The following is a 26681-nucleotide window of genomic DNA, read 5'->3' as shown; positions in this document are numbered from 1 at the left end:
TTTCAATCTTTAATAACATTGCTGTGATATTTGTATATCTTGAACATACACAGGAGAAATGTCTGTTCTGTTCTGACGGCTGATGGTTGCTTACTTATTTTTTTCTGACAGTTATTGAAAGTTTTTATTTTTACATTTCCATTGACATTCAGTTCACATGTCCATTAACATCAGTGAGCAGTGAGTGAACAGCAGCTGCATGACAGCACCTTGGCTTACACATACACACTTCACACAGAGAGAGAGAAAAAGGGAGGTTTGCACAGCTGTCCTTGTTAGGACATCATATTGAATTCCATTCATGGTGGACAGCCTAACCCAAACCCTAACCTTCCTGACTTAACCTCACTTCACACCTTGTCTCTAACCATAATTAACCAGGACTTCAGAAATTATGATTTGCCTCATTCGGACTGGGCTTTGGTCCCCATGAGTTCCTGCTGTAATCAGTGTCTCCAGGAACACAATTTGCCATGATGACACACAGAATCACAAGGTGAAAACAACACCAGCTGTGCTGTCGCATCTGGTGACCAGCGGCTGGTTCTTAGCAACACTGTGTCAAGACATTATATTACCTGCACAACTGTTAAGGAATCTAAGCTGATCACAGACAAGCGTGACTGCCATCCACCACAATTTCAAAGAGCCTCCAGGACTACCTTACCTAGACTGTAGAATTCTGCTAGAGGCATGAACACCTTTCCTCCAAAAGATATTTCCTCATTTAGGTTCTGATTATGGTGGTGGAGACCATCTAAGTCCAAAATTATAACATCATTCCCATTCCTATGTCTTCTGATTCTACAGTGTATGTTGTATTTTGTACATAAAGCCAGTTACCAAAGGCAGAATGAATTATTCAGGGGAGGGGACAGTCGATTTTAGAGGAGATGAGGCAACCTTAAATCAGTTTTGCCAAGTGGTCATTCCCCATAAGGATTCATGTCAACCTGGTGGGTTAGTTTACTATTTCTGGAGTATTTCCTGTCTCAGGTTGTGTGCATCATGTTTGGTTTCCTTAAGTCAACAGAGGTTTTGTGAGATAGGATCTAAAAACTGCAGGAGGGTCTGTCTCTTCAGTCCACATAGACACACATACACGCTCACAAGCAAACTAGCTCTGCTTCCCTGACGGACAGGCCGATGGATATTTCTTATTGTTTTAAAAGAAGAAAGAGTGACATTTTGGGGAGGAAGAATGGACTTATTCACTTTCTTGCCAAGAGTTAGATGAGAAGGTTAATACCACTCTTATGTCTATCCAATAGAGATACATAGACTGGAGCAAGGAGACAATTCACTTTGGTTTGCACAAGGACTGGTAACAGGATGAAACAGCTAGCCTGGCTCTGTGTAAACGTACAAGTCAAGAAATTGCTTGGAGAGTAGAAAAGAAGTGCCGCACACTCTGGCTCCATATGCATTTCTTTTATTTGATGATGTTTCTTCAAGATCAAAATTCGCAATCCATCCGGAGGCCTGAAGATGTGTATTACTTTTTACTTCTACTGTCAAGTTTACTTCCAGTCATCAGCACCTCACAACAACCTTTGCTGTATGCTATTTCTCTTCTGAAGAAACAGAGTGGCACATAAGCTCCATCAAACCATAACATTTGTTGTTTTGTATGCATGAAACTGATGAGATGAAACATAGCAGTTAGTGAGCATGGAAGGCAGACTTTCATACCTTTGAACAGAGCAGGCTAGCTGTTCCCCCTGACTCCTCCAGTCTTCGTGCTAAGCTAACTGTCTTTTGGCTCCAGCTTCATATTTCATAAACAGACTGTATAAGAGCAGACAGTAGCATCAGTCTTCTCATCTAAACCCCATAAAGTGGAACCATTCCTTTAGGTTAATTGTTCTTTTTCCTGTAGTCCAAACATTATTGCCACCAAACCAATGAACTGTTGTTCAGACAGACAGACTGTTGCAGCAGTAAAGACAGCCAGCTGGAGGTCAATAGACCATTATTGTGTTTTTGTCTGTTCTAGTAAGTGGTTCATTAGTAGATAGCCATCAGAGGAGAGACTGCAGTTTGGTCAAGTAATCCAAAAGACTGTCCCATAATCACGTCACAGGTTTTTCTGTCCACCCTCACTGTCCACACAACACAAGTCATATTATACCTCAAAGCACCAAACAAACAATAGTAAAATGAAACTTGAAGTTCTATTGCTGTACTCACATAATTACATTTTGAGGTAATCGCTACGAAGTGAACAAAACATTTTCTCTGGCTGGTCTTAAAATGATGATGAACGATGTTGTAATTAACACTGATGGGCACTTGGTGGAAGCTTGGATGTCAGAAAAGTCCCAGAAATAATTTAAAAACTCGACTCGACTCGACTCGACTCGACTCAGCTCTGCTCAGATCAAATATGGAATCAGCTCGCACACTAATGAAATTAATAAAAACAGATAATAATGACAGCAGACACAGTCATCTGATGCATATCTCCTTCACTGTAAAAACAAATTTGTTGGCTCAACTTAAAAAAAACAAGTTACCCGGCTGCCTTAAAATTGTGAGTTAATAGAGCTGAGGATGTCTAGTTCTTTAAACATACATGTAAGTTACAGTGTTTCCTCTAGGATTTTTTTCAGCGGGGCAGGCTGTCCGGGGAGCCGTGGGGGTGTAAACAAATGACACTTGACTGCAGATTTTACTTTTACAACCTATTTATTGACTGGCCAGTTGAAAATTGCTTTTTAAAGGCTGAATGTAGAAATAAAAGATTAAAAAAAATAAACAAAACAATAAAATTAAATACATTAAAATAAAAACAACAAATAATAATTTCTTGATGGGGCTGTAGAGTCAGTGGCAAAGTTTGCACCCAGTCATATGTATATGTAGCCAAAATATATGTCTATATATCCTAACAATGCATGGAAGGGGAGTATAAATAACGTCAAAACAAAAACAAACGACCAAACAACGACCAAAAATGCCAAGGGTCCAAGTAAACAATACCACTGGTGAAATTCCAACCTGCAAGTTAAAAGGTCTCCATTCAGAAGGGGGAGCTCTAGCCACTGTACCACTACTTCATTTCACACCCCAGAGACTAAACCAGTCAAAATCAACAATGAGATAGAAGTATTAAAAAAAATAATAAATAAAAATGAAACGATGCATGGAAGAGGAATTTAAAATAACAATGAAGTTAATTTATGGGATATTTTCTGCGTATCACCCAAAATAACCTACGAGAAACTACAAGGTAAGTTAGGACAAACTTTGCCACAAAGCAGATCTGTGCTGAACTGATTTGGTCTGTTTGTCTTGATCAGCGATTGGGTGCAGACAGTTCAAATTCAGTGGCTGAGAAAAAAGAAGGATGGAGATCATTATCCTACTAGAAAAACGCCGTTTTGTATGCAAAATGCTCCTGTTTTACGCGCGTTTCGATGCACAAAACGGCGTTTTTCACGCGCGTTCTTGGAGGACGTCATTACGGCGTAAAAAGCGGCGTTTTTTGCGCGTTTTTTTTCGCCGTAATGAAGTTGAAACGTGACTGAATGTGGTGTATTTCTGGCAGACTTGGCTTGCCATAGCTCGCCAGTGATTAACGTTGTGAAGCTGGAGACATGCGGCGGTGGTGTATTTGCGACAAGTGGCGGCTAGGATTTAAGAATGGCGGCCCGCCTCTCCTAAATGAATGTAGAGGAAACACTGATTAGTTGCTACCACTCAGCATAATAAATTAAACTGACTGATTTGAAAGTGACACAGTTGGATCAACTTGATATTTTAAGTTTAGTCAATATTTTTTGTGAAGTTGTGTGAACTAAATGCCTAGCTGAGGTGACATTAGTCCAACCAACAAACATGTATTTCTATTCTATTTCTACAACAAGGAAATTTAAGTTGTTCCAACTAAGCCCATTAGTTGAATCAACATAAAATTTTTAAGGCAGCCAGGTAACTTTTTCAGTAGAAGTTGATCTCACTAACAATCTTAAGTTTGATCAATACCTTCAAATGGCATTATTTGTCAGGTCAATTAAATTGCTCATTTTCTAAAATGACTTGGAATACATAAAGAATTCACTTCTCTTTTTTTTTTTTTAACCACAAAAATATAAATTCATAATACTATATAAATGGAATTAATAGCATAACAGTTTGTCATAGGTGCTTTTAACAGTTGCACTCCAAAAGTGGTGAACATTTTTCAGAAGTATCTGAACCTTAAAACTTAATCTTTCAAGTTGGCCCAATGATTTAGATACTTTTAGTTGGACAGACTAAGGAAAATGAGTTGATGTAACAAAAAAAACAAATTCATTTTAACAGTTCAAAGTTACATTTGCCTCCATCTTCAGAGTCCAGGCTGAATGGAGGTAACAAACTTCGGTGGCATCAGACGTTCACCCAGACAGTAATGACTTATTTGCCTCGCCTCATTGAGTGCCCACCCCTGATTACACATTCTGGTGTTTTGGCAATGTGAAAAGAGACACAACATGCTAAATGAGCATTTAGGATGTATTGTGGAGCCCACCTCTACTTGCTGATTGCTAATTGAGCCAAACAAGAGAACAGAGAAAAGTTGGGTTTCTACACGTACGACCATGTGAAAACAGGGAGATTTAAGGAAATGGCGAGTGTGTATAAAACACAACACAAGGACTGAGAAACAATGAGATACATCGCTTTGTCTGATCTCAATGTCTGATCCATGAAGCTGATTGTCCTCCACCAAATGAATCAATGTCATTAATTAAATACTCATTAAGACTTTTCCTGTGGGAAATGGCTGATAGCTAAACAGTAAATTAGACAGAACCACAACAGATGCTAATTTTAGCCTGCTTCAGAACTCTCTTTCTCTTCTTTGCAGCGGTTGAAATTACCTGCAAAATTATGTTCATCATCCTCCTTCGTTAATCAAATCGTAACCCTGCGTCTGTTGCCGTTGCTGGCATGATACAGTGACTTTTTTGCTTTGCACAATTGAACCATCGTCCATGTCCACGCAATTAGCGCATCACATCCACCAGTCGCTGCTTATTTTTATTTTCGTCACCATGCTCCATCAGAAGTCAGTGGGGGTCTTAGGGGCCTTGCTCAAGCTCAGTTCAGCTCCTAGTTTTGATTTTATGGCTTGCAAATTTACTGTCCTGGCTCAATGTCAGAGTTTTTTCTACCTGAAGCAGGCAGCTGGTTTCAGTGGGAAAAAAAAAAAAAGTTCTGATAAACCTATTGCATGCTGCCTGGGCTGCGCCTATCAGCAGACAAAATGTTTGACTAGTTGGTGGCCACAGTGAAGCATTTACAGCCAAAATGCCAGACTTGTCTCCAAAAGAAATCTGCTTCTCTCTCTCTGTTGGATCTGTGAATATGAAAGTTTCATCATATCAAAAACGTGTCAGTGTTTTGTTTATAGCTTGTTTCCATGGCCTGCAGGGAACAAATGAAATCAGTGAATGCAAATTTTAGTAGAAACCATCAAACATCCTTATCAAGATGCACTAGAAATGACTGTAAATGAGAACATGGAGGGTGGCATAGAGAGAGAGAGGGTTAGAGCAGAGGAGGGGGAGAGCTTGCGAGATACTGTACTAACATTGGCTGCTCACTCCTGACAGGGCATTGTTAGCTGGCCAGCAGCAAGAGGAGGGACCCACAAACACTCCACAAGCAGCAAACAATCTTATTTTAAAAAAAACTTGAATGAGCAACTGAGATTATTGGGCTCCTGGTTTGGTCAAGTAACTAAGCTTTTCATTTTTCACCTGCCAGAAAGTTAAAGGACAACTGTGTAGATTTAGTGGCATTTAATGGTGAGGCTGCAGATTGAAACCAAATAAAAACCTCTCGCCTCATCCACTCCTTCCAAGCATGCAGGAGAATGTACAGTGGCCTCAAAATTCATGAAAAATACAAAAGCTGCTCTCTAGCCAGTGTTTGGTTTGTCCATTCTGGGCTACATAACAGGGCAACATGACAGAGGACCCACTCCCTCTGTGGAAGTAAAAAGCTCATTCTAAGGTAACAAAACACAGCAAACATGTTTTCAGGTGATTCTACACCAATGAAAACATCGAATATGAATATTCTAATACATTTCTGCCAATAGATCCCCCTAAATCCTACACACTGGACCTTTAGAGACAGCAACTATTGTAACATCCATCCTCGTGCTCTGGTCCATTTGCTGCTGCATATCCCCCCCTTTTTTAGCCTTTAGTCACACACTAGTAAGGAAGTTCCAAACAACAGCTCCACTGGGCAAGAGGACACTTCCAAACATATGCTGAAGAAATGGCACACATATAAATCATACGTATTGTTTTGCATTCTGTTATTTTCTTGTTTAATTACTTAATTAGATCACATTTTGGCTTTTTTTTTAATGCACTTTTTTAATGGCATTATCATTATTATTAATTATATCTATGCTGATGTTTATTCGTCTTTTTTCTCCTTCACTCTCCTTTCCTCTTCCTCTTGCTCTGGTCCAGTCGTTGGGAGGACAGAGGCAGGTTGCAGGTTTGTTGAAAAGAGATAACAGGTCTTATCTTCTCCCCGCCAGACGCTGAGAGGTCTGATCCAATCGAGACCTGGTTAAAAGAATTCATCGACTTTTACACCCAAGCCTCAATATGAAGTAGGTTTGGGGGAAAACAAAGATGTCAGTGGGGGGTGCGGGTCCTTTTTGTTAAATTCCATGTCATCTTGAAGGAGCATTGCAGTGATTTCAGCTGAAGATGTTTTTGGAACAGGTGGGCGTTCCAGAGTGAGCAAAGTTTTAAGAACATCCAAACATTAACATGAATTATGTGCTTTTGGAAGCACAGAGTAGTTGAATGGCAAGTTCCTTAAAGTTGGCCCTGAAATAGCACTCCGAACTAGATGTGACAGAGCTTCCTAAACCAATAAAGTACAGATGGCACGAAGTACAGTACGCAGCTGTTGTTCCTAAGTGCTGGATAATTCTTTCATATTCGTCTTGAACTTTTCCTCTCCGGGCCCTGTGCTTGCTCAATTGCTTGCGTGGGGGTGTTGCTAGCCACCAGACCATATATGAAAACCTCTCTATGGACCAAATGCCACAGATGTGATTCATTCAGAAGGCATCAGACCATGTCATTTTCTTACCAACCAACGTGTCAAAAAGGTCACTGTGACTGCCCCTTCCTCTCCACAGCTGACTGCTGTCATTTTTTCCCATCTAATTGAACCACTGTCTATGAAGGTTAATGGTCATCCTCCCATTACTTGCATCGTCATATCTGATGATGTTGCGCAAGTGTTTGTTTGCAGCAGACACACGACAGCTTCTGTTTGTATTACTTATAGTGTGCTGTCATTATGAGAAAAACAAGATCCTTGCATACGTAAGTCCACTTTTGAGTAAATGAAATTGTGTGAAATGTTTCCAAATTTACTGCTGCCTTTTAGATTAGATTAGATTTTCATACATAATCTTTATCAACGCAGTCAAAGGATATTTGCAGTATTTAATAATTTACAGCAAATATGTAATGATTTACAAAATTTGGGAAACTTTTCATTCATAGGCTTCACTTTTCAAAAATCTGTTTGCTAAGTGAGTGTTGCTACCCCTGTCAGTGTAATGATAATGATAGCAGATTTACCACTCAAAACTCAATTCGTCATAATTATTTAAAACGAGTCCTTGGCTTCAGACAGAGGCAGCCAAAAGCAGCTTGTCATTTCTAGCTGGCAGCTGTCAATTTTGTCAGCTCAAATGACAACTGTCATCGGCAGATTTGATCAGCAACCTAGGTAATGAAGCTAACATTAGCACCCTGAGTTGATTAAAAATGCTGTCTCTTACTGTTAAATCTTTACAGCTAAGCTTACAGCTGACTGCATAACATTGTGCTAAAAGACAGAGATGTCCAAGGCAAAACAATGAGGCGTAAAGCTTCCTTTCAAGTGATACCTGCTCTGCTGTCACTGATCAGATAAATCAAGATATTAGATCACAAAAGATCTGTACTCATTGAATGTATGAGGAAATAAGAGCGGAGAGGAGGGAATCTGGGGGGAAAATGGCAGCAAAATGAGCTCTACGATGACGACAGAAGGGATTACAGCTGGTTTTTGTTGCTCTTTCCGCCATCTCCTGCTTCATTAAACAGTGGACGTTGAGACTAGAGCCAATTAGGCTTTCATCCCACCTCCACAAAGATGTCTGATTTATCAGCCCCTAAAAACCACACCATGATGGCCACATCAGCTAGAACTCGTGAGCAAATGATTGAATAAATATATTTCTCCATCACTGTCTTGTGAGTTTAATGATGACAGAGAGCTGGTGTGGCACTGTCAATTCAATGCAATTTCCATTATTTATGGCCAGGAGTCATCAGCTGGTCAATGGCGAGAGCGTCAATAATCTAGGTCTCAGTTGTTCAATTGACAGAGGACAAAAACAAGATGAATAAAAGAAGGAGGAGGATCAGACAGAGAAAGGAAAGGAATTTAGCAAGCAAGATAAATGGGCCACAATGACACATCTGGGATTTCTACGTCAAATGGACTGATGTGTCGCCCCCCCCCCAGCGCACAGACTTCCTTATCTGGATTGAGACCGATCAGTGATAGAGCTGAAGGTCTCTATTAATAGGCTGAGGTGGGGTGGGGTGGCAGGTTGATCAGCAGCAACGGGTCGAAACATGGGGAAAGCAACTACGACAGGGGTCACAAGATGAATTTGGAGGCCAATAAGGACCAAAAGGAGATAAGTTCTTCATCTTAAATAAGAGAAATGGTTAACTGCAATTCATTTTCTATCAAAGGGTAGAGATACTCAACAAAACATTGTAAATATAAACATGATATACTCAACAGATTTAATTGAAAATCTTCATGTGCATGAACATACTGCTGTTTGTACATGTTCTGTTTTTTCTTCTGCAATGGTTCCATACTGGGAAGTCAGCTGTAGAAGAAATTGCAATTCTAATATCAGCAGCAGTGTTGAGAAAAAAATCTAACAAAAATACTAATTTTTAATGCTAAAGTGTGTTAATGTGTAGAAAGTGTTAAAACTTGTTTGTTCACAGGATACAAGTTAGACAACATGCAGGCGGAGGGAGAGTGAAGGATGTGACAATGTCATGAAGGATTACATGGAGAGATAAGTCAGGCAGTCCATCATCAAATGCCTTCAAAACAAAGCTTTTATTAACGTGAACTCTCAATGTCAAAACATTGTAGGCTGGAAAAGGTAACCTTTTACCTCATTATTATGCAAACATGCATCTTGCTATGGGTTAAATACACCAGCCATGAAGGTAAGTGCCCAGTCAGTCTAAGTCTCCTCTCTGTCTGTAACAAAGGTGTTAAATGTCCAAACCAGTGACGTGACCAGGCATTGTTGACTGGGTTGGCCCAAATGCGGGACTGATTTATGCAGAAGCGGCATGAAATGTATGTGGACATGCACGCACGCACACACACACACACACACACACACACACACACACACACACACACACACACACACACACACACACGTCAGGATGCTAAAGTTAAAAAAAAATACAGCGTAAAATAGAGAGAGAAGTCTTGTTTATTGTGTGCTGTGGAGAGGTGTGGGGCTTTCTTTCCTGTGCTTCCTTTTGTGGCAGAGGCTGGGCGTGGTTCTCCAGGTGGCTGGGAGCTGGCTCCTACTCAGCTGGGACTCATCATAATCAGCACAGTATAAAGACTGTGGACTGTTGAAGACTCGTCTCCAGATTGTTTCTGCTACTTATTGTCGGCCAGTTACAAGTGTTACGGGTGTTTGTTATTGAGTGTTATTTTCTCCAGTGTCTCATCACCTCTTGCCTCCACCTGCCTCAAGCCTCAACCCTCTACCTCCACCACCTTGCTTCACCTGTGCTCCCATCACTACGTGCCCGCCATGCAAGTACTCACACCACCCGAGCGCTGTGCACTCCAGCGTATCTTGGAACTGCACACCACCTCATTACCTCGTGCCTCACCTGCTGTTCCCTGGACTTCCCAGCTACAAGTTATCTCTTTGCACACTCAATAAATTCCTATTTTCCCTGACTCCCTGTCTGCATGTCTGCAGTCACTCCTTTAAAACAAACCCTTCATCACCAGTAGCTTATGTCTGTATTTCTACAGGTTGTGATAAGATCAACCAAACAGAGACCAAATTGGTACATTGATCCAGTAGTAAATGTTCTTCATGTCTTGTGTTACATCACTGGTGTATTCTACAGACCTAAAAGTGCATCTGTAGCCTCCATCAAGGCCACATCCTCACTATAAAATCTATGTGTCACTGTGACAAGATTTTTCATGGTCTGTTTTTCAGATTATGTTCACAAAACTATTTTTGTGTCCCGCTGGTTTAACCCCCCTGGAGTGTCAGTGTCGTGATCCAGTCCTGATGCTGTCAACATGAGGGTCAGTGGCATCCTTTTTGGATTTGGAGGCGGTAAGGATAGCTGAAAGGGAAAAAGTACAAAACGGGGGAGTAGGGAGCAGAATGGGAGGAGGCCAAGGTGAGTCTATGATGGAAAGGGGCGCTAATAGAGGTCAGAACCATTATAGCTAAGAAATGTGGATGTGGACAGCAGGCCAAAGCATCAGGGACTGAGAGATGCCCGACCCAATTGTTTGTGGGTCTGTCTCACATAAGAGTCGGTCCAAACCAAGATGAGAAAAAAGACTCAAGGACAGCTGGATCAGCAAAACTGCAAAAATATTTAATATGGGACTTGTGAAAGAGTAATGGTTCAATGACACACACCCCTGCATAGACTTAAACACGCACACACATACACACATATACACGCACACTCACTTGTCTGTTTTCATTCCTCTGGGCTTTATCTGAAAGAGGAAGTGATTGGTGTTCAGCAGAGCAGAGAACAGAAACACTCCGTTATCTACCAGTGTTCCCTGGACACTTCACTTCTGCCGCCATGTCTCTGTCTGACACACACACACACACACACACACACACGAAACATTCACTGGCTTACAATCATGCACAGCTCGTACATGTACGCGCATGCAAGCACTCACACAATGTGGTGAGTAGCACTGAGCACTTCATTTCAGGTTAAATCCTCTTGAACGTGTGAAAAGTTTAAGCTTAGTCTAAACGGAGAAAAGAGTTGCATTTAAGGGCTGGAATAAAAATCACTGTTGCTTCGAGAGATGATGCTGTGCATTGACTGGTCGGCTGCTCCCATGACAGCTGAAAACAGAACACAGAGCAAAATGGGAAATTATGAAAACAAGAGCAAAGTTACAAAAAATAATAAATTATTGAAGTTCGATTTTAAAGTGACTGTTCATGCTGTTGGGCCATTTTTCAATAAACAGCCCTGCTAATAGCTCTCACAAAGATTTCAGCTAGAATGTCTGCCAGTGGCCTGAGGGCCTGTACTGAAAACACACCGAGACTGAAAACTACAACATCTTGTGGCGATATCAATTAATTCCAACTGTTGCAAAATTAACTTAATGCAAAAAATTCTGCATCTTCTTTTCTGTACAGTGCTGTCCTTTGAGGGGACAGAGAGCCAGAGTCCAAAATGGAGGAGATTATCAGCTAATTGGTTAGTGTTGCACCATTCACTTTCATTCAGCCTGCTCAGTCAGGGCATGAGCTTCTCCACAAAACAGCAGTGGTCTGCAGAAAGTTGAATGAGAGAGGAGTCGGTGGTACAAATAGTGAACTGTGCTGACCATTAGCAAGCTCTTTAGCTGAGAGAGCTTTGTTTTTCCTCTTAAATGACTTTTTATTGAATGATATAGTGTGCAAGAGAATGCAACTTTGCAGTCACCACTTTGTGGTGTGACCGCCTCTATTGGCTTTAATTTGCTATAACTCTGAATCTTTTCTTAATCTTAACCAAGTGTTTAAGTTGCCACACACCAACCATAGTATTGGGGGAACTTTACCATAAACACATTTAACCAACTAACTGTTCTGCAGCTGTCATGCACTTTTATTGCAGGCATAGCAGCTAAACAGCAACTTAATATCAGGCTGAAAAGCTGTGTTTTAGTGTAGTTGAAAGTTTCAATCTATTGCACCTGAAACCACACCCAGCAGTGCATAATGTACTGACCGCACGCTGGAGTACTCTTCTACATCACTGCAGCAAAGGGAGGAGTAAAAGCTCTGAAGGTTAGCAAATGCAAAATTTTCAGGTGGTGTTTACTTGCTCTTTGATATCAAGTGAAAGACGGAAACAAATAGAAATGGTGGAAAGTGGCACAAGGGAAACACAAAATGAAGTGTGCTGAACATGTGATAAAACAAAAATGAAATTAGATTCGACCCTGGCCATCACAAGCCCCCTGCCTAGCTTCTAGACCACTATGTCCCAAACTCTGGGTTTAAAATAGCCCTGTCAGTGGTTGATGTGAGATGAACCAAATAAACCCCTGCAGCGCCCTATTGAACACTGCAGACTGAGGAAGCACCAGGCTGATGAGTCGATGCAGGAATAGTCGATGATGCTGTTGCTGCTGCTTTTCGTCATGTATGCCTGTCTGTTGGAGGCTTAAAGGTTCTGTATCCACATAAAGCAGACACGCACGCATTTACAAGTGTGAGTATTGCACATGCAAGCACCCAGACAGGCACACGTTACACCAGACATTTTAACAGCCTTTTTCATGTGGTCAGTGTACGTACATCAAAGCCTGGGTCTTATGTAAATATGACATCAGTTGGAAATAAAGTCTGCCACTGCAATCATCAAACCTCTTGGAAAGCCTCCTCTTCAAGTGCACTGTGTGGTCAGGAGGAAATGTACATACTGTAAATGTGTGCTGCCTTTGGTAAGCTGTGCTGGTCTGCAGTACACAAGACAGAAACCATGAGTGTCTCCCCTGATGCAGAGGGAAAACCCTTTGGCCTGTTTTTACCCACAAACCAGTTTGCTTGCGTCTGTGGTCACCGGTGCGGCTGCTGATTAGATTGGCCTGTCTAAGTAATGAGCTCATGGCTATAAAGCTGCTAAAGTCATTAACCTTACAGAGCCCGCTGTAATGGACGGCCATATTCTGGCATGGATCTCTGCAACCAAGGCCATAAAGAGCAATCACCACTTTCTCCTGACCAGGGTTCTGCTTTTAGCCTCATACCTCCAACCTGCCCTCCACCCCCCGCCCACCGCACACAACCAACAGCCCTAACCCCCACTATGCCCTGCACAGCAGAGGCAATAGGCAATACAGACAATTATATTAAGCAACCATTTGAGATCCCATTAGGGTTTGGTTGGCTGGAGCTTTAGGCTTGGGAGATGTGGGAGGTTTGATGCATTGCTTTGCCTCTTGTAATGGACTGGATGACATCACATCACTCAGGTCATGACTATGTCCTCAGGTGGACTGCTCTCAGATCATGTTAGATAGTTAAACCTCAACGAATTATGTTGTTATCCAGCTTTGTTAAGACAGCCCAATCCGGTCTGTGTCTAACGAGTTTAGAGTTCACGTATTTAATTGGCTGGTAAAATGCTAGACATTGTTTTTAAGTTTTGGGATGAAGAAGTCTGTCTGAGTGAAAAATAATAGTTTACCAAAAGTACTGTAAGTCTCACAGTGTCTTGTTTTTACGCTTGATTGAGTGACAATGAGAAAGTCTAACCTGGGGGCTAAAAAGTACAAACAGTTTTCAGTAACAGACATCATTATCAGAAAGAACATTGAAACAGTGTGTTTGTGTGTGTACAGTAGTGCTGGAGGGTAGCATCACTCAATTATGTCTTCATCCCGTCTGGATTTTCTCAGGCCTTTTGGGAATTCAACCAAGCAGTTCAATTCAACCAACTCCAATCACCAGCTAGCTCCTGTAATCTGTTGTGACTGCCGACTGCAGACAGACCAGGACACACGAAAAACTGGTAATTGCCCACAGCACATGGAACATTTAATATATCACATTGTCACCCTCTGCACAGGGAGGAAGAACGTCTAGTGCCCTCCTGATCCTTCGTAACAACTGTTAGTATGCCCTTGTGCAAGGCACCCAAGCCCTGATCACTGGAGAATAATGAAAAACACTAACTATGGACCATTTATAGATAGATAGATAGATAGATAGATAGATAGATAGATAGATAGATAGATAGATAGATAGATAGATAGATAGATAGATTTGGGAAATGCAACCTGTGTTTCTTTAATTACTTTTTCATCAGTCACATTATTACAGAGTATTCATTACTCATAAATAAGACCATACCCACTTTGAACTCAGCCTTCATTATGACAAATATGTGAACACCTGCCAAAGTACTGAAAATAGCCTCAGTGGTAGCTCCATGATGATTTGCCATGATGACACACACACACACATATATATATATACACACACACACACAATTCACACACACTTGTGTATACAGTTGGAATAGACTACGACTGTAGACTACGGCTGTGACCAATCAGGCTGCTCAAATGAAACTACCTGTTGTGTATAGCAGGCTGTAGACCGGTTTAGGTAATGAACACACACACCGTCTCCTGCTTTGGTCTGATTAGTGGCCGGAACAATTACTGTAATCGTGTCATCTCATTGAAGGAACAGATAAGGAGTCAGACCTCCCCGTCCACCCGTCCGCCCTTATCATTCACATCACCACACCCAAAACACACGCACAACAAGGCAAAAGAAACACGGAACAGGAGAAAGCTTCACTTCCTACAGATGCCTGCCATTACTTTCACATAAAAAAATATTTATCAGTTCCTAAATGGAACTACTTAAATGTAAGTGGAGTGGACTATGGTAGCCCATAGGTACCCAGTATTTACAAAAATATTTGCATAATTTAGTTCTCCTTTCCTTGAAAATGCCCAGTTACTCCCCATAGTCTTGTTTTCTTCCACTCTAACTACGTTTAATGCCAGTAAGAACTAGTTAGCATTTTATTAGTACCTAAATCATGCAGTGTAATTACCCTGTAAATCAGAGGCTTTATTTTAAGTCATCTTAAAAAAAAACAACTCTACATCGATTACCTTCCGCTGTGATTTTCTATACTAATGTTATACTTACTGTCAAACTGTCCACTTACAAATCAGAGCAGAAAGACATCAGTGTCCTCTCCTTTGTGGGAGATGGATGGAACATCGTAGAGGGATGCTGAATAAGTGTAAGGCTGAAAGTTAGTGGTGAGCTTGCAGGCATACATCCAGGGCTGGACCATCATGTCTGGCTGAACTAATCGATAACGCCAATCATATTTTGAGGAGCTCAAAAAAGTCCCTATTTTTTAATTAAGTTAAGGGTGGTTAGATGGCCTGCACTTGTACAATACCTAAAGGATTATTCGTTTTTTGAAGCCACACAAGCAGCATGGCTCTTAGGATGTCAGGATCAGTCTGTCAGTTAATGTTGACATTTTTGCCAACATCATGATTAGTGCTAATTAGAAAATGTTAGCATGCTAACATGATAAGAGAGTGAACATGGTAACTATTATATATGTCAGCATGTAACATTTGTCGTTGTGAGCATGTTAGCATGCTGACGTTAGCATTTAGCTCATAGTGTGCCAATGTACAGCCTCACAGAGCTGGTTGCATGGCTGTAGACTGTTGCTGTTGTTCTTAAGATTTTGTGATTATTTGTATCGCTAACAGTAAAATAGTACTCGCCAGGTTAATTGTCTAGTTTTAGGATTCCAGCAACCACTAAAAAGAAGTGAGAGGGTATGAATCAGTCAGAAACCTGCAGGGTAGCCAAACTTATTTGGGAGATAAAACACAGGTACATGATAAACTACTAAGATGAGATTTAAGGAATTCAAGACTTTTCTCTTTTAATTTGTTAGATATAATCACATAAGATTCTAGTTAAATAAATATCTTGTTGAACAGTGTAAGGGGTGTTCTGGTTTTTTTTTGGTTTTGTTTTTTTCAATAAAATGACACTTGCCTCTGCGTCATTGTCCAAGTCCACATAAATTAGATTTCATATGCCTCATGAAGCTCTGCAGGACACCGGAAAGAAGATAAGGGTTACTGCTGGAACAAAGATATCGTCTTTGTTGACAGTTTGCTTCCTTTTTAAACAGGACTCAGCTTTCTAAACCAAATGGCCTCCATTCCTCTCAGGACGGTTCACGCCTTCTTTCAAACAACATTGAATTGACTTTTGCACCCCTGTAACGCTTTTACCTCCTTACCTGCAGTGAGTCCACCTGCCTGTATCTCCCTGGCCTCATACAGTGTTCCTGTTAGGATTAAGTCTAGATCTAATAACCACTACCTGATATGTGGTTTCAACTGTTAGGTCAGGCAATCTGATTACAGTCTGCTGTAGTAATTCCAGGCCTGCTAAGACCCTTATTCCAGCTGTCTTTGCTCTTTTATACTCTGTGTGTCGAATAAATCTTTCATCGTCAATGATCAAATTACATCCCATAGCCTAGACTTCATATCCCACATTGAGACCTGGCCTAAACCTGAGGAGTGCTCCCTCCGAGTGGAGCCACAGATTTTTTTAACCCTGTGAAACATGTCTCTGGCCCCACACATAACTGCGGACACACCCCTCGACTTACTCTGCACATGTCTCTCAATTCCCTGAATAACATTGACGTTGTCTCTAACCACAAATGTATTATCTTCAATGCACCTTTACTACCTACTGCAATGACACGTAAACATACAATCCACTCTCACATCTTTTATGAGCAGTCTGCAGCCACATTTTCCAGCTACTTTTCTAGTCTGGACAATTGCCCAGTTCACTTCACCAATATTAATGACCAAGTTAGTTGGTTTAATGAAGTGTGTACATCAGCCCTAGACGCTTCTGCTCCATACACTTTGAGGGATATCCCAGTTATTAATACAACCCCTTGGATCGACAACAACATCAGGCATCAGAATATAAGAAGGCTGAAAGTAGATGGAAAAAGCTAAACTTGAAGTTTGTCACCTACCTGCCTACTTTTCTGGCTTAATTAAAAGCAATAAACACAACCAAAGGTTCCTGTTTAGTACAATTAACAAGCTTGTAAACCTCCCTCCTCCTGTTGTTCCCACCTCATCTTCTAATGTTGTTAAAATCAATAGCCTAGAGCAGTCAACATGGTGAAGCACAATAAACTGGATTGTAATACTGTAATGCATCTATGCAGTGCTGATGTGATGGTATATTAACACAGTGTAACACTTGCTTGCACATATCCATGATCCATGGCTTCACCATTGTCCTCCAAAACAGGAGGGGCGTCAATGGCATCTATGGTGAATTCACTGTTAAGTTGGGAATATGTCGAACGATATGTCAAAAGTAGTTTGATACTAAAGCTGTGTCCATGTCTGGTTGCACCACAGAGATGTAAGGTTCACCTCAACTACTCTGAGATAAAGACCAAACTAACTACAATACTGTCGCAGAAAATTGTGTTTTACTTCCTGTGGCCAATCAGTAACAAGCACTATTCTTAATGCAGTGTTTAATACTGCGATGTCAAGTTCCAATTTAAGTGTGCAAACAATTGTGAAAGGCTCTAAAATGTGCTGGGAGAAGGCGTTCGAGCAGAATTTGAGGGTGCAGTTCCTCTTTACTGTAACTGTTCCACGAGTTTCCTTCCTGGGTGCTTCTCCCTGATGACCTCTGACCTCTAGCTTGACATGCGTTAACTGTATGTGTCTGTGTGAGGGAGATAGTAAGAGGCTAATTTGTCATTACCCAGAGTGGAAGATGCTGATTGAAACTGAATAATGGAAACAGTGGGAGTGTTGTTAATATTCTTCAAAGCCCCTGCCCTTTGCTTAGGAAAACCCCCTGGGAGTCTTAATCACTCTCAGCCCTCTAGGTTTCCTTCGGGTTGTGTGGTGCAAACATTTACTTTAAATTAACCAGCTTGAAAGAAAGTAAACAGAGCTGTGGGGCATAACTTGATTTTTTTTTTTTTTTCTTTTACCCACCCAGTCACTTACAATGTGTCATGGTGACAGCTGTGCTAACCTTCTCCCTCTGCCCCCAACTCCTGTCTAAACCTGCTATTTCCTGTTCTCCTCCACATAAGAGGAGTGGTGCCTTTCTGTAAAGGATGGACGTCCTCTTATTCACTTCCTCTCAGCAGTTACGTGGCAATTTACGTCAGGTGAGAGGCCCCGTGCAGAGGACTGACAATGAAATGCCCTTGCCCTTAAGCAAGCCTGTTAATTGAACATCATAAATGCTAAGAAATTTTTGTGAAGAAGTCCTTAAACGTTCAGTATTTTACCTCATCTGACATTGCACATGAAATTATGACAGATCATAATGCACTCAGCCTTCATGAACCAGTCTCACTGAAATCCATTTGACTTTTCACATAGTGAAACATCAGAGGGTGATGGAGATTGCCATCAACTGTCCACTAATCGCCCTCAGCAAGCGTTTCCACTCTGCCAGTCACCTGATCCCACCTCCTGCCTGTCCACTTGTTCCCCATCATTTTCCGGGGTGGTCGGATGCCTGCATAGAACAGATACATCATAATGAAGAGACAAGCCTTGGGTCATTACAAAGGCTCCACCAAATGTTATTGCAAAAGCAGCCCTCCTTTGCAAGATTTTGGAGGATGCAACCACCATCTCCTTTACAGGCCACAGTATTCCAGACTCCACTGTGCTCTACTCTGTACTTTAAAGTACTCAAGCGAGGCTATGACTTCAACTTGTCAGGAAGTGTCTCGTGTCCGTGCCGTATCAGTCAATAGTGAATATATCACATGAACTGGAACAATGAAATCTCAACTTGTTCTGTTTATCTGTAAGCCTGTCACCCTATGATTAACAGCCTGTGTGGGCTGCTAATGAGGAGCTACTCACATGGATACAGCACTGGATGCACCATGCATATGTCAGATGTCCATCACGGTAAATCCATCTGTGCCTTAGAGGTGCTGGTAGGTGGATTTTGTTACCTTCAGACAGAAGAGGCGAGCTGTGTTGCGCATTTCCAGCCTTTATGCTAAGATAACATCTACAGCCCCATCTGCATAATAAGCACACAGAAATGAGTGCTATTAGTCCGCTTATCTAACTCTCTGGAGGAAAGCAAACATATTTCCTAAAATGCCGAACAATTCCTTTAAATCGGTACTATGTTTGAGAGCAACTTCATGGGGATGATCTTGGAAATGTTGGACTTTACAAGTTAATGAGGATCACATCTGAGTAACCAGACTGCATGAATTGTATCTCATATGTCTCATGACTGCATTTCAGTCTACGCTCTTTATACACTACAATTTTAAGAATTTTGATTTGCACAGCTGCAGACTTTATCCTTAATATCAAATTACAATAGCCTATAGTTTCAACAATACCTGACTTTAAGACATATTGTCTGAATCATGCATGAATATACAGCATAGATCCCAGTGTTTGTCTATCAAGGACTGTGTATTCTTGATAAATGCATAAATACTGAAATCCCATTAGCCAGCTAACTATTTTACATTTGAAGTATGTTTTTACTTTTCTGCAACTTTCATTTCCTCAATTTTTACCAGTGCTCTGTTTCATATAACACCACAGTACATTCACACGGGGAGCCACCCTGTGCAAAATAAAATGACAGCTACCACATATTGCAGCAGAGCGCCCTCTACTGGTATCAGTAGCTCTCTCTCCCGTCCAGACCCCATCAACAGCCAGTAAATGATGTTGATTTTCACATCATTTACCGGCTTTCACTATAAACCAGCCAGCTTCACATCCAGACTCTTCCTCATCCTGAGTAGGAGGACATTACCTGGAGCAGGTGAGGCTTAAGCGACAACTGAAACAGGAAGCTCCGTCTTTAAATATAATAGCAAGATAATGCCTAATGCTATGTTGTTATATGAAATTATGAGAATATAATTATACAAATAGTAATAAAGTGTTTGGGGGATATTGCAGTATTTGTATGATAACGTTGTCATGCAGTTCCAATAATGTCCAGCAGGTGTCAGACACCTTCCACAGTCGCAAATAATTTGACATCGATCCTTTGTTTCAATGAAGGATGTGTCTTTTCCGGTACGTGTTTTTCAAAAGAAAAGCTGATTCTGAAATCAAACAAAATTACAACCGATTTAGTGTTTTGTGTATTGTCTTTATTGGAGTCATGATGGCACAATTTTTTTTTTCTTCTGGCAATCAAATCAGTAAAGTACCATATTTAACCTATGTCAATACAAATATGTAAGAATCGATTCATCAGAAAAGTACAGGATATCATCACAGATAATAATGATGTATTAACTGATTTGATACAAACGTTTGAATACATTTTCAAACCTAAGTTTCATCTGTTTGTTTTAGGTTTTACATCAAATGGCACTATGTCTTGTGCAAGTTTCTATAAACATTTCTCCAAATCTCTGCCAAAACTGAGCACAATTTGCTTTCTTTGGGACTTTCAGAATTATACAGTTTGCACACTTTAGTGTTTGACAATCAAATGTCAAGTTTTTAAACAAGGCATCGCAGTTGACTCTATTATTAGCTTTCTTGACAGCAGGTAAAATTGCAGATTTTTTTTTGGCTGATTGTAAAAGATGCAATTTATGGCAAAAAAAAAAAATTAAAAATAAAAAAAATCATATTTTGAAGTATAATAGCTCTGTATAGTTGCAGTTATGTCTTCTTAATTTGTAAAAATTAAAAATGTATTGTAATGTAGCTGGTAGATTTTATTTCACTACTGTCTGTTGTGTTTTGTTGTAGGCTACTGCAGTGTTAAAGGTCCCGTGTTTTAGTGTTTTTTTTTTTAACAGCGGATGTCTATGAGTTGGAATACAATGGCTTTCAACTGAACTGGCTGAATTTGACTCGGTTGAAGTGAGTGTAATGTGACATGATGAACTGAAGTGAATTATCAGGATTTATTTTGAAAACTCAAGAGAGAAGTGTGACGTTTATTGTGTTTAATTTGACAGTGGACAGCGGAAGTGTCGCGTGACTAACTGGGGTCCTCCGCATAGCTGGTAACAAACGCCTTTTTTCTATTTCTAAACCCAAAAGAAGAGAAGCGTAAGCTATCAATTATTCTGTTTCTTGTTGGCAGCATGTAAAAATTATAAATTGACTTCTGACTAACCGAGCCTGACCGGCACTTTCACCTGCTAACCTGGCGTTAACACCCGGCTGGTCTAAGTTTATGATGTAAGTTACCCCCTGTGGAAACTGCAGCAACAGCAGAGTAAGGACAAAAGTTTTCACTGTAAACATGATGTAAACATGCTCACAGATAATTTCACAAAATTAAACGAAGAATTTTAGTGTTTTCTACTGAAAAGGGATCCGCAACGTTAGTATTTGGTCTTATCCGCTCGCTCTATGTTCACTAACGTGCACGTTTATGTGGTTGGACAGATGAGACGACACAGCTGTGTGCGTTAAGAAGTTTAGCTAACGCTAGCTGTAACTAGAGGTAATTTTTGGCGTCTCTGACCTGTATTCCCATTTGACGGTACTTTAAAAATAGACTTACGTGTGAACGGTGAGTGACCAGCGCAGTTATTTAGTCGGCGTATGACAGTGATATTGGCCCCGGTGTCACGCGTCTTTGGTGAGTTGAATACCGTTAGCGGCACGGAACAGTAAAAGCGACAGGACTAGTGTTAAATGTTTAACTTGTGTAACTTTACGGCTATGTTATAGCCGTAAAGTTACGTAACATAACAAAGTGTCGTCTCATATTAAAAGTTACCCAGCAAAGTATCTTCCAGTGCAACTTCTGACTTTGACAGACCAGTTTAACCGATGCGCTTTTAATTTGAAGAGGCAATACTTAGGCGGAAGGGCGGATGCTGCTAGCTGCGTGTAGCTCGACACAGAGGGGACATGGTGGACTCTGTTGGGAAGCTGTAGATCATCGCCAGGCGGTTCTTGGGGGATCTCTCTCGGTTGTAAGTGAAGGTTAGCGGTGTTACCCCTGGGATGAATCCACCAAGGTATGTAGCTCGAAGGCTGGGTAGTGTCTGGAGGTGTTATGTAGTCAAATGATAGGGCATGGCCAAAACTTGCCTCTTCCCTGCCGCTGCTGCCCTTCAGTTTGCCTGGCAAATTAGCTCGCTAGCCCGTTTTTTGCCTTGCAGATAGCATATGTTTGCTCAGTCACATCCACCAGCTGCTGTAATGCCTTCCTTAATTTACATTTCATCTTTCCCTTCAAGCCTCCAGGCCTCTGTGGATTTACATTCGCCTGGAATATGAGCAGCAGAAGAAGAAGATAAGCAGCGGCGGCGGCGGCGGCGGCAGGCTTCCTGGGGAATTTTGCCCAGGCTTTTTGTTTTTCCGTGGACATGCCTGGTCTATGGAGCTGAGCGCAGCTAGCTGGCCGACATCCGGCTAGCGCAACATTTCCAGGCTTTTGGATGCTTGTTTAACTGAAGAGCTGATTTATTTTGGATCAGCGCTACCTCCCCTCCCCGAGTAAGGAGTCAGCATGGGGGAGTCCAGCTTGGACGACGCCAATGTCAAGGTGGCTGTACGTGTACGGCCCATGAACAGGAGAGGTGAGAGGGCTTCAGTCTGCTCAGACTCGGATTGTTATTGACACACTAACTTTGAAATTGAGGTGGTACACGGAGACTGCAGCTGTCCACGTGCACATGTCTAAATTCCAGGTTACATGATGGATACACTCAGGCAATGTTACAAATGGAGTGAATATCTGATGATAAATACACACAAAATTAACACGATTGGTCATAAGCGATCACAGGCTTTTAAGACTCAAGAGCGCCCTGTTTAATTTCCTGGGAATGGGATGCCAGTCAGAAATCACCACCCATTAGAGAAATGAGCTCCTGCAGATTAAAGAAAGCTGTAGTCTGGCTCGTCTGGATGGCACATGTTTGTACAGTGCTGCCATAGGGCTTTCCTCATGGCTGCATGCCATCCAGCTCGATTTAAAGCCGAGCTGCTGTGTGAGATCTGCTGTTAGAAAGTCTAGACGCTTTGTCTTCTTCGCTGGCTGATACAAATGCCAATGGCTGCTTGACTTCATCCGTGACTTGCTGCAACAGCGGGGCAAGTCACTAGTTAAACATTGTAGCTATGGGCTAATGTGACTTAAAGGTACAATGTGTGAGATGTGACCATATAGTCTGATAGTTAAGACCCTAGTAGTTTCAGCTGGGAGATGTATGCAAGGTTGCTATGTTTCACAAGCTCTCACAGCTGTTTTAGTCTAATAAATGAGCAAAATAAACTCACAAAATGTCAAGAAAGGAAATATTCTTATGAAACAGAAACGCGCAACCTCCTAAATTCAAGTTTCTGTCTTTTACTGAACGAAGACGAGCTCGATTGCCAGCTCAACTCATTGTAAAACCCACTTCATTCAACTTTGACAGAAAGAATGTAAAACTCACCAAAACCATCTTGGTTTGTCTTTCCACTGTTACAGCAATCACCAACTCTGGTTTGGTTCTTCAGGTTAGATGTGAAAATATTCCAGCTCTCGATGCTGCTTTTCCACTGTGGTTACGACCGCCCTTCCTCTCACTCCTCTCCGGGTTCACAGCTCTCTTGTCCCGGCCTGCCGTGTCCAGAGTCCTGGTCAGTGCTGCTGAATCACCTCAGCACTGTTTTCCCTGTCATCAAACTGGCCTCCTTCTGTCTCAGATGCTGTGTTTGGTACCAGCCCTATTCATCAGGAGGCTGCTGAGCCCAGTTCCCTTGCTCGCAGTGTAAGCACCAACAATCCCTTGGTGCTCCAAACTCTCAGTCTGGGCAGACTCAGTGAGCTAATAGGGCCACTAGCTGTATGGCTAACTGACCTAACAAGCTAATGGCAGCTGGTAGCAACAGCCAAAGACACTAAAGCAAAGACTTAAGTGAGTAGTGGTTAGTGGCTGCTCTGGTGACATGCTGCCCTGATTTGTTTGAAGCAACCTTTGGTAGTTAGCCAATTCTTACTCATTGTACCTTTTTAATATGAACAACAGCAGGATGTCAGAAAGCTCTCTCCTTCATGTTGAGTGTACTCAGTCATTAAGTATCATATAGAAATTGAGTTGTACAGTGATGATGTCTCTTCTGAACGGAGGCTTTGCTCGCACTCCTGTCATCGGTGCCTCGCTAACCTCAGGCCAATAAGCATGAATCTTTTGTTCAGCAATCTTCCCTGTGCAGCAACATGTCTACACATTGTTACATCCTCCTCTCCAGTTTTAGAAAAGCCTGGCAAACAAAGGCACAGTGTTGCACAAATTTGCGTGCAAATCCTCCAGCAATTATATAGCAAATGTTCAGTACAGCATGCAGGGAGGCACAGATGACATTTCCTGGTCAATTGCCAAGTTGTGTTTTTGCCATGGGAGACCATGTGTCCCATGAAAGGAGGAGGAGGAAGGGAGCCACTGAGGCAGAGCGATTGACTGACAAGTTGCAGAATGAATCACGTGTATCCCTCTCTCTCCCTCCGCTGAGCTGGAGAAATCAGTCACAAGACCAAAACAGTAGATTGGCACACTGTTCCCATAAGGAGATATTTACCGTTCACTCTAACATTTGGAAACTCGGCAGCCAGAATGATATTTTTCAGTGATGGCTCTCTGCAAGGTTAGACATTTGTTTTGGACACACAAAAATCCCACGTATTTCTGTTTTTGAACAGCAACCGTGAGTCAGTTGACGATGGGTAATTTAACTGTCAGGGTTGTGATTATGGACTGTAGATGCTGAGAAATGGTGGGAGAGGATGCAGATTAGTGCTGGTGTAAAGCCACTTCAGATCAGGTACATTTGGATTCAGTCAGGGATTTACTGTAAATGCATTTCTCTGACCGCATTTCATTCATTTCTCATGGCAGAGTCTGTGTTCCTGACCAAGTCCCAGTATGCCCGTGTCCACTTCCTGCTGTCATTATGAACTCTGCGCAATTAAGAGACCTTTGGTCATTCATATTTCTCTCCAACTAAGAGAAGTAGCTTGCGTTACTAGTAGCTGTACATATGTCCAGCTTCTCTGAAGCATGAGTGCAAACATCCAAGACTTATTTTGTCAACATTGTAAACAAATCTCTGCATCTGTGTGCTGTTGGTCAACAAGACAAGGCAATCGTGATTTTGGTGACAGGGAACAAGCAGGCAAATTGTGGGAACGGGTTTGGAAGTAGCAGTGCCACGTTTCCAAACGTGCCTTTCTGATCCCTGTCTGAATAGAACTTCTGTCCATATCAACCAGGCTTCATGTAAGACTTCTGTGTATAGACTCCAGAAACCATATGAGCTGTGAGTCGACAGAGAAATCTTCTATCACTTGTCAGCTCATCCTTATCAGCCCTTAGAAATAATGTTGCTCTATACTCTTTTCTAGCTCCACATGACTTTTATTCAGGCCTCCACACATTCACCCCTTTGAGCTGTTCAATTCAGACACAGCTCAGACAGTTACTTCAGGACATAGCAGTGATGGGGGTGGAGGGTAAATGAGTACACATTCACTTTCCACACTCACCTTCCACACTCACCTGTCCCCCACCAGTGCCATGACACAGACCTGTGACACAGAAGTGAGCTTCTTAAGCCTTGAGGCCGCTGTCCCTGTGTATCCCAGGTTGAGGAGGAGAGGTGGTGTAGCTGCCTGCCTGGACAAAGGCAGGAAGGGAGTGAGGCTGAATGAATATTTGCTAAAGTTGCGTAATGCTCCATGTTCCCATGGCTGTGGCCTTCGAAGAACAGAGCAACGCCAGGCGTAGCAACAGCAGCACCATGGCCAATCAGCTTCCCGCCTGATGTTGAGCCAAACCTCAGCTCCGGTAGCCCAAGGAAGGGCTGGAGAGACGGCCAGTGGAAAGTGGGAGCTGGTTATGGAGCAAGGAGAGGCAGATAACAATGGGTACATTTATCCTCCCAACCACACCTCATCACACTTTCCCCTCAGCTAATCAGGAAGTACAGCTGCAGCACTAGGGACACATGGGTAATGTAGGCAGCAGCAGAAGAAGAGAGGGCAGAACAAAAAGTTTTCTCCCTCGACCTCTCTGTCTCTGTCACTTCCCCTGTTTAATTTTATCTGCTTCTTTCACTCTCACTGTCTTTCTGTCACTCCGTCTCTGTTGGCTGACCCTGCTTTTTTTCTTTCTTTCTTTTTTTTTGGCTTTGTGGTGTCCTTGACAGCAGAAGAATTGGAGGGTGATTCAGGTCCTCTGACCTTTGACACCAAGTTTCCATGGCTCTACCCATGTGTTCCTGCCAGGAGCAGCAGGCTCTCTAAATAGACAACTTAGCCTCAAATCTGTAATGCTCCTGGTTTGCACAGGCACAGCTAGCTTCTCCTCAGGTTGGGATTCCCTTTTGTATCTCAGGGAGGGAAATGATTGTAGATTTTGACTGTGGTTATGTAGTCTCCCTGAGCAGTCACTTTTAGAAAAAGGTACTCTTGTGTATGTCTATGCTTTATTCTACCTGCCATTACAGACGGATAAAATGTTAACTTGCATTTTCTTGTTGGGAAAACAAGACCATGCTCATAATTGGGTATGTAAAACACACAGCCTGCTGACCACCTACACACCAGTTGAAAGCACTCTTGGCAGGAATACAGTGGACAAATATGGACAGGTACTGTTTGGCAAGGATACAGAGCTTTTCCCAACAGCAGTCATACAAGCAATAAGCTGTTGTCTGTTGAAGTCATCGCACATTTAGGAAACATTTATCTGAAATTGCTCTGTCTCCTTCACATTGTGATC

General features: G+C 41.9%; 1 protein-coding gene across 5 annotated transcripts in view; it reads left to right on the top strand.

Moving 5' to 3' along the window:
* Window positions 1-20925: 20925 nt before the first annotated feature.
* kif13ba (kinesin family member 13Ba) overlaps window positions 20926-26681 on the top strand; it is a 45176-nt gene continuing 39420 nt past the window's right edge. For 4 of the 5 annotated variants that reach the window (XM_076740793.1, XM_076740701.1, XM_076740611.1 and 1 more), the window contains exons 1-2: window positions 21802-21929; window positions 22152-22493. In XM_076740793.1, the coding sequence (XP_076596908.1) occupies window positions 22424-22493 (70 nt within the window). In that variant the 5' untranslated portion in view covers window positions 21802-21929; window positions 22152-22423. Of the gene's footprint in view, window positions 20961-21801; window positions 21930-22151; window positions 22494-26681 lie in introns of those variants that run through there. The other variant, XM_076740525.1, reaches the window with a different exon arrangement.

Source organism: Chaetodon auriga, chromosome 1, assembly GCF_051107435.1.
Source record: "Chaetodon auriga isolate fChaAug3 chromosome 1, fChaAug3.hap1, whole genome shotgun sequence".
NCBI lineage: Eukaryota > Metazoa > Chordata > Actinopteri > Chaetodontiformes > Chaetodontidae > Chaetodon > Chaetodon auriga.
Note: the sequence above shows the minus strand (reverse complement) of the source record. Positions and strands in the feature narration are given on the sequence as shown.